General features: G+C 40.7%; 1 protein-coding gene across 1 annotated transcript; it reads right to left on the bottom strand.

The window, feature by feature from the left end:
- Window positions 1-228: 228 nt before the first annotated feature.
- rtn4r (reticulon 4 receptor) lies at window positions 229-1,587 on the bottom strand (the record flags this gene model as incomplete). Its single annotated transcript, XM_083912731.1, has 1 exon — window positions 229-1,587. The coding sequence occupies one exon, from the start codon at window positions 1,585-1,587 to the stop codon at window positions 229-231; it is 1,359 nt and encodes a 452-aa protein (XP_083768857.1).
- Between the last annotated feature and the right edge of the window lie 7,870 nt (window positions 1,588-9,457).

The raw sequence follows: 9,457 nt of genomic DNA, 5'->3' as shown, positions 1-9,457 counted from the left end.
GGCACCAATTCATTATATACATTAGATCTGTAGTGTTCTGTAAAGGCATCCATTTTGTTAAATGTACTCTAATGTCTTCATCATCAGTGTTTGTCTTTGCCCACTTTGGGCCAATGTGACCCCTCATTTTTAAGTCACTGTCTGTTGTAGATGTCACTGCATCTTCTTTTATCATTGTCATGAGCATCAACAATCTTAAGTCCTGTGTTCAGAGTGAGACCAGGAGTCCTAAGACATGGCTAGAGATATCCAGATCATGGGAATGTAGAGAAAACGCAGCAGTTGCACAGAAGAACCCCGGCCTTTGATACAGTGGGCGTCTGATTTGGGCTTTTTGGAACACTTCTTTTTCTTTTTGTTTGACGCTGTAGATGATTCCAGATTGTCTATAAGGTCAGGGTTTAGATTTTCCAAAGACTTTTCCAGGGTGTTGGACAAGGTTCCCAGTGGTCCATCATTCTGCTTGTTCTGCGTCTCATTTTTTGTTCGTTCCGGATCCTTATACTTAGTCTTAGACATGTTCTCCTTTTCCTTAAGGGGATTGTTAGTGATTTGGCGGCTCTTGCCGGAAAGGATGGATGACTTGTCGTTATCTCCAAGGCAACACCTGGGAATGGTGTCCCCAAGAGGATTTTCGGTGGAAGAGAATTTCCCAGGCTGTCCCTTGGAGCTGAAAAGATTGGTCTGGATTTGAGGTGTTTCCACGCAACCCTCCAAGTCTTCACTTTTCAGTCGTTTCAGGTCCTTTCCTGCTAGGAACTCAGGAACATTGCACTCCAACTCAGAGCTGGAACCTTTGAAGCGTTTGAACCAGTCCCACAAGGTCCTTGCACGGCAGTCACAGATCCACTGGTTACCATTTAAACGCAAATACTGGAGAGACACCAGCGCGTCCATGGTCTCTCCTGTCAAGACAGTGAGATTGTTGAAAAACAAGAACAAGGATTTCAGCTTACCAAGATCACTAAAAGCCCTTGGTTGGACATAGATAACCCGGTTCTGGTGAAGCAGCAGCCGGTCCAGATTGATTAAGCCTCGAAACATGTTGTCTGTTACTATTTTGATCTTGTTATTGTGCAAGTAGAGATAGGTGAGGTTTGCAAGGTCAAGAAAGGTATCATCATGCAGAGTTAGAATGTAATTGTCCTGCAGGTAAAGGTACTGTAGAGAGAACATTCCTCGGAAAACTCCAACGGGCAGCTCTGACAGGCCACACCTGTGCAGGTGGAGGGTGTGCAGCTTAGTTAAGCCCCTGAAGGCTGTAGGGTTGATGGTGCGGAGGTTGCTGTTGTCTCCAATGTCCAATTCCTCCAGTCTTTCCAAGCCGTAAAAGGCTCCAGCCTCGATGTAGCTGATGTTGTTGGAGTAGAGCCAGAGAACAGTCAGATTGTGACAAGAGCTGAAACTGGTGGACCTCACCACTGTTAGCTTGTTGCTCTGGAGAAATATCCGCTGGCTCCGCACAGGGATCTCAGTAGGGATGGAAAACAGTCCTTGTTGTTGGCAGGCCACAGTGGGCCTGGGCTCACTGTAGCACACACACTTGGCAGGGCAGCTGTCAATTTGAGGCACAAGGTTCAGCCACATCACCAGAAACAGGAGTCGCCCCCCTACGGAGACAGAGGAAAAGACATCAGTGGGTTAGTCAATAATGTATGTAAATATTAAAAGTCACAGTTCTAATATAGTCGCAAAAAACTGTAGAAATAGATGAATTCAGGTCAGGATGTAATATGCATAAACCCTTGAAAGAACACAGTACATTTTAATCAGACAACATAATTTGAGAATCAGTGTGAAAAACAGCATGAGGGTTGCTTTCATAAAGTGTAGATGTAATAGATGACTCATTTCTGTTATTTTTTATAGTCATATGACTGAAAATACATTTTTGAAAATACATTTTTGAAAATACATTTTTGAAAACACATTTTTGAAAACATTTTTGTACAATTTAAGTCAATAGCAGCCTGCCAGACTAATTCACAAATGTATATTGGTTTGGAAGCTCTCAGTTTAACAGTAGTACACTAAAACGTGCTTCTGAAAACATTTTAGGTGTGAAATAGACAATACAGTAACATAATCTTGATTCATATTTGATCAGATTTGCCTAGTTTGTCAATTTGGTCTGAGTTCCGTGAACCTGGTAAGTTGCTCTGGATGCAGTTGGTTAGTTTAAGTCCTGTAACTATGTAAGTGGCAAAACACAAAACAGTTTGTCTAATGTCCGGCACATTACTACAGAATAGGGAATAATCTACATAGCAGTGATTTTAACAAAGACATTATTTATATCTGGGGACACATCTCCCTGCTGCCTTTGCTAACGTGAGACTCTAGACAGCTGAAGATAGTCCTGTGAAGGTAGACTTGTTTAAAATTACGTGGGTGGCTTTTAATGTGGAAATCATTTTCTCTAATAGGATGGGCATAACTAACGGTGTTTCAGCATTCCTGAGGTTGACATTCAGCTTGATCTTGAAAGATCTTGTATGCCTCAAAGGCGTCCATGTTTAAAAAAAGGTGTATTCCGCATTTGCTCACATTAATTGTTTCTGCTTGTTCACTTCCGTGAATAAGCTTGCTGTGATAGTGCCACGATACGTGAAATGGATTGGGTTGCCATGTGATTGCTTTGGTTGTAGGTACAACTGAGGTAAAAAAAAAATGAAGTGCACTAGGGTTCACACATTCGTTCATGTAGAGATGATGGTGTCAAAGTGTCACAGGCATGTCTAGTAGCTGCATATAATGGCAGATCTCTGAATCCTCTTCAGCTCTTGTCCTGAGTGAGGATTTCCAATCTCTGCTCCCATGCACATGTGAGGAATCCTAGGCTTGCAGGCATGACAGGTAGTGAGGCTCTGGAAAATGCATGAGCCTTAGTCAGCCCTCCCTCAAACCCCACTTCCCCCTCTTCTCATTCCGCTGCAATGTTGTGGTGCAGCTCATCTCTGGACCTTGTTAAACGGAGCTCTGGTGTGGCCTGACAGCAGCCCTCTGCTGCACTTTCCTTCCAATCTCCCTGCTCAGCCGTCAGACTGCCACCGGAAAGCTGTCAAGACTTTCCACTCTTTCTGCATCGCAGCACTTTTCCCTCAGCAGTGCCTAACAATAGCCATATTTTATCACACAGCACGCGCTGTGTATCTCCTCTACCGCCTTAATTTTTTCCCCCTCTACTGTCTATTCATTAACAGGCTATGTCCACCCCCCATGTGTTGTATGCCAAGCATGGTCTCCTCATCTCTTGGCATTATGTCTTGTCTTTTACTAGCATCTGTTGAATGACAGCATTAGCTCCACAATGTCATAATCTCTGTCCCAATAAGTTCTTGCTCATTAAAATCATCCTCTCATCTGCATGATGCAGATTGCATTACCAGATGTTGCAAATATATATCTGGGAGTCATGGCTTCTTGAAATCTATGTTCTCTTTTGTTATCACATTTCAGAATAACCTCTGCATGACTTCACAGTTACATCTCTCACCTTCCACTCCAGAGATTTGTATCTATGTACAGATGATGTAAGAGCTGTGTTCACACTATTGATCTGTCAACAATGCTGGTCTTACCCTTTTATTTTCGTCATTGTTGTCCTTGCTTTAAATCTAAAATATTGCAACGATTACACAGAAATGAACTAATGTTTAGGCAGTTGTCCTCACAGCTGTTGTTGTCACAAACTCAAATATTTTAAAATACAGCAACACGGTTGTGGGTGAAAAAAAAAAAGTTTCCTTATCATCTTCTGTCAGCTTTGGTTTCAACACTTAATCTTCCCCTATCTTCTTTGTCATAACATGGCTCCAAACACTGGCTTCCTGTTTCAGACCCTGCCAGTGGCCTCTCTTCTGAGGTATATTATTGTACAGTAGCAATCATCACTCTGTTTAAGAGCAGACAAGCCTCTTTGTTCCCTCCCGATAGACCCTTCAGCTTTGAATAAAATGCATCACATCACCCCCCTCCAGGACAAGCATGTCTATTTACAATAAGAGCCTGACAATATATGGCAGGTTAAAGAATTGCGGGCAACCAGTATTCTACATTGATACAACCTACCTGCTTGACAAATTGAATTGTCTGTCAAAACAAATTCTCAGGAATCATCTGATGCTGCTCAGAACACTGTGGTTAGGGCATTAAATTGGACTATATTGGTTTTCTCCCAAAAATTGGATATAGGCCTCTCAATGTCAATTGCTTGGCACTTAAAGGTGAACATTTTATTCAACCAGCTTAGAGAGAGAGAGAAAGAGAGACAGAGAGAGAGAGAGAGAGAGAGAGAGAGAGAGAGAGAGAGAGAGAGAGAGAGAGAGAGAGAGAGAGAGAGAGAGAGAGAGAGAGAGAGCGAGGATATGGACATAGAAGTAGATAACTAATATCAGCTATTATCAGTTCTCTGGAAGCAGCTAAAGGAGTGTTATGAGTGGGCATAGACAGCCTTGTTTACTTATTGTATTAGTTGAGCTGAGGAGTCTGGCTCTTTTGCATGTGTCCCTGTCATATTTCCGAGCTCTAAATAACTCTCAGTGCCCCTTTGTCTAGTGTGAAAATACAACACACATTTAAAACCTTCCTCGTGTTCTGAAACGCACAATGAACACAGAGGGCATGTTGGGACAGCACATTCAGAGGGCCTCCGATTCATCACGGTGGCTTTACTTTGAAGGGCTGGGGATTGGGCAGGGACGGCTAACATGACAGTCTTATCCCCTTGGCCCAGAGAGGAAGTGATGTCTCTGTCAGAGATGAATCACAGTAGTTCTCCAGAGGGACCTCCTGGCCTCTTTCTGAAATCATACATTATTGTGTTGCTCAGATGCTGGCCTGCATTTATTATAGTCATGATCTTCTCTCTAAGGTCATGTATCTTGTGTGAATCCATCCATGCATACATAAATTGTTTTTATATCTAGTCAAAGGAATAACTTAGACAAACTGTATAGGCTATGACAGTTGTATGAAGTCTGATTTTTGCACAGCCAGTGGAGCTATAAATGACTTTGTGATCTGAAAGTAATCGAGGGCAATAACTCAGTGCCACACAGACTCACAAACTTCTTATGAGGAGCAAACACACAAATGTGAAGCTACATTCTTCTGCTAAGAAAATACTTTTTTTTCTTTGTTTCTTCTTTTAGAAAGATATTTTTATGTTGTTTTATGTTTTTTTTAAACTGCACTTTGATTATTATTTTCAGGAATCAGAATTCTAGTTTTCCCTTTTCCAAGTTTAGTATTTAAACCATAGACTGTATAAAATAACGATGTAGTGTCTGTGACATCACCCGTAGCATTCTGAACAGCCACACTTAAACTCAAAGTGCGTGGATCCCTGTCGCCAGAACTTTAAGCATTAATATAATTTAATAGGTGAGTTCTATAAAACTTCACCCCCCTACATCATCATAAATGGGGAAATTAGATATAGAACATAACCAGGCTGTAATGATGTTCAATGTTTAAGTTGGGAGTCTATGGGGATTTACTTTCTTTTGGCACCAGGCTCAAGTGGCCATCCGAGGGACTGACGTTTCGCGCACTTCTCTGTTGGCTTAATTTTTTAGCCTCAGATGTTGCCATTTGATTTATACCATACGTTTTTTTTTTTACCCTGCACATATCCGTGGCTCAATTTCCATGCATATAGAGTTGATGCGGTTTGGCGGCACAGGCATGACTTGGGCGGAGATGTCAATGACGTGAACTGTTGTTCACCCACAGCCGGGAGTTTTAAAAGCAAGTAGCAGCTGATCACAGAAATGAGAAACCGCCAAAAGAAAGCATGTCAAATCCTTGCCATGCTGACCATCATGGCAGAGATTGTCATGACCTGTGAGATCACAGGGCTAACTTCCTCTGTCACATATATTGTACGTCACTGTACGGCCAACTTTGTGCTTCACCTTACGTCACATGTTTACGCCTAGGAAGCCATCTTTTGGGAAAGGAGGAGTATTACGCCTCAGTTTCACATTCACATTCAAATTGCCGCCTTTGCCTGGCGGCAAATGTGACACATTTTCTATTAAAAAAACAAAAAACTTTACTTAGTCAGGCAGGTGACTGGGACCATTTGTGGTATCAATTAGTATTATTATTATATTGCTTTTGTCTATCTATTTTCTCTCTCAAGCTCGTCATCAATAGCTTACTGTTCTGCTTCCTTCTGCTCTCCCTTCTGGTACTCATTGCCATTTTTCAGGAAAAAACAAAACAAATATGGCATGTTGTCAATCTGGCTATCTCATCCATCTAAAGCAGGCAGCTAGCTATATAAAAATGTTCTTTACTTACAGTTTATTTAAAGTTCAGACCTACAATTGATGATAATGATTGTTTTTTTGACAAATAATGTTGTATATTTCTCCCCCAGGGGCTTTTCCTTAAACAAGTGGGATCAGGCAGACAGTTCTCATGAGACATGATCTATTTTAATAACTGACACAGAGAAAATCTAACAATGAGGACACAGGACATACGTTTTGCGTTTTCATGTTTACCTGAGTGAGTCATCAAGCCCTCACTTTAGATCTGATAGGGTTTGAGGGATGCCATCCTGGCTGTGAAGCAACTAATTGCATGTAAAATAACTTAATAATGAAATGAAATGTAATATTTGAACACTGCAACGGATGTGTGTGTGTGTGTTGCACAGTAAACCAATAAGGGTTGGGCACCTTATGTACATGATACGAAAATCAAAAGAAATCAATCAATCAATGTATTTTTTTTTTTACTGCAAATGAAGTGATTTGGTCTAACTCAAACTTTTTTGAATATATTCTAAAATCTGTGTTCTACTTTCACACAAGTAAAGGTTTTGATGTAGCCTACAGTTACACGGTCAGACCAGGAGAATATTCCATTTAAGTTTGCTTTGAACCTCTTTTTTCTCATAACCCTGTGAAAAAGTTTTACTAAAGAGGAGAAATGGTCTTCAACTTCAAGAGCTTCACTGAATTACAGCGGGAACGGTTGGTAGGGTAAATTTATATGGAAAATGATTATGATCAGATGGCCCCATTGGTTCTTTAATGGCTACCACATTTGCCCTGTCATAGTGTTCTAAAGAGTTACTTCTTTCACAGCACAATTATTCTTACTTCAAGGTCAGGTTTCTTCACTTGTACATTTCAGTATCTTTTAAACATTGATGCTGTTGCATTTCACTTCCTATTGGGGTCTTAGCTACTATGATGTGATTGTTGTTACACTGAAGATTGACTTAAGAAAATATGAGTTCATTATTGAAAAAAGTTTCCTGTTTTTCTGTATCTCAATGGAAACATGAATCATCTTCAATCCTCTTCCTAAAAGAACACACACACAAAACAAACACACTGACAAACACCCACAGACAGATTTGTGCTTGTCCTTACATCATTGATGAACCAGATGCTATCTTAAATAAAGATGCAGACATCAGATCAAACACGCTATTTAGGACATGATGGACTAGAGAGTCGAGCTGGAGTCCCTTGGCTAACCATGGAGTGTTGCAGGGGCATCGGTGAAGGCTGCAGTATGCAGACGAGGACACAGTTAGAAGACGAACGGGGAGAGACAGATGAGGTCCTGTTTGACACACATCTGACACAGCACTTGCCCAAGCAGATGGCTCATGAATAACTGAGAGAACCAGAGGTCGGCAGGAAGAAGGAAATACAGAGCCAGGAAAAAGTGTGTGTATGGAAAACCAGGGTCTATATGGATCTGTATGCATGTTTGTGCACATACATCTTGTCTGAGAGAAAGTTAGAGTGCTGGCGATATCCTGGCAGGGAGAGAATGAGCTTGCAATCAGAGTGCTGTCAGATTGAATGCCTGCTCACCGGTGAACAATTGGAAGAGAAAGTGTAAGTGAAGAGTTATTCTTTAACAACTGACAAATTACCATCTAGCTGTGAGTGATGCACTGAACTCCCAAGTAGGATATCAGTCAAGACTGTGTTATACAACTTCTTCAACGTTGTCGCTTTCCAAAGTGCTGGAAAAGAACTTGATCAAGTACTATATTTATAAAAAAAAAAACATGCAAATAATATAAGATGAAAAATGAAATAATAAAAATATAAAGCTGTACTGAGACCTATTATGCTTTTCCCTGGCAGAGATCAGTGGCGGCTGGTGGATTTTGTGTCAATACAATGTACACTATTTGGTTCCTATCAATAACCTCAAAAACATAATTTTAAGATAATGATTGACACATTGTTGTCGAAGTGAACATAACTAAACATACCTTTTCTTTTATATGTTTCCATATTTAATTTTGCAAATAATTTTACAGGTTTTTCAATGAGAGATCTCCCTCTTTCATAAATATATATTTTTTCTTCAGAAAGGTACTTTTGATCATTAGCTCCAGTATTTTTCCAGGCTTGATCTGTTATTTTGATTTGGAAAAGGAGGAAATGTAAGCAGAGTAGTTCCTGAGCATCACAACAGAAAGTTAGCTATTACATGTTTACAAACCTCTTGTTAAACCATCGATCATATTCTTTTCCTCTCTCACTGGTTGCGTTCCCTCCCGCTACAACTATATTTTCAGTTTCCGGTCACACGTAGGCTGTCAGTCCCCCATCAGAAACACTTGGGGAGAGATTAGGGGAATGGGTTGGGGCGCTAATTTTATTTGCAAGACCAGCTTTCCTCCCTTCAGAAGCTGCTCTGGTCAGCTCGGCAGCGACTGAGATGAGAGATAAGATCACTATAGCGCTGTGAGTACCATAGGCTACACCATGGCTAACACAAGTACTATGCAAAGACACCTGTAGCACCACCACAGCTCTGCCCAAATACCCCCTGTAAAGAAAATCCTGAAATTTTAGTGTTAAAGTTTAATGTTAAAATCTTATCGTGTCTCGTTCTCGAGAACTTAATAGAGTGGACCACTGTGTCACATCCATTATTCTGAATGTATGGTATATTTTTTTAATATTGTACTGTCATCATAGTGATGGTGCTGTCGGTTTACCTTCTATCGTTCATCTTCAAAAGAGCACAATAAAAAATTTGACACTGAATTTGAAACAGCACATTGTAATTTCTGCACCTATGATTGATTTACCTTGTGTGCCCCTAAAATATCTGGTTGCGCTCCTAAAATTTCTGGTTGTGCCCTAAAATTTCCAGTTGGGGGCCACAGTGCTCCTAGTGAAGAGAGTTATAGAACCCTGCTTTGAGCAAAAACCTCAGATTTTAGACCGCTCTGAACACTCCAGCTGTTTTTTTCTTCTCTCGACTTAAATTGATGTCAATCTGTGCCTAATTTCTTTTATGGTCATCTAATCGAGGAAGGTCACTGCAGTGTTTACATTTGACATAAATTGCTACATGTAGCTACATGCTAACGACGATTTTATTCTCCGATTTTGGATCCCATTTCTGCTGGAACATGTCCAGTTGTGTAGTGATTGGTTTAGAAGCCTTTATTGGGGAT

The sequence above is a fragment of the Echiichthys vipera genome (assembly GCF_963691815.1).
Source record: "Echiichthys vipera genome assembly, chromosome: 4".
Classification (NCBI taxonomy): Eukaryota; Metazoa; Chordata; class Actinopteri; order Perciformes; family Trachinidae; genus Echiichthys; species Echiichthys vipera.
Note: the sequence above shows the minus strand (reverse complement) of the source record. Positions and strands in the feature narration are given on the sequence as shown.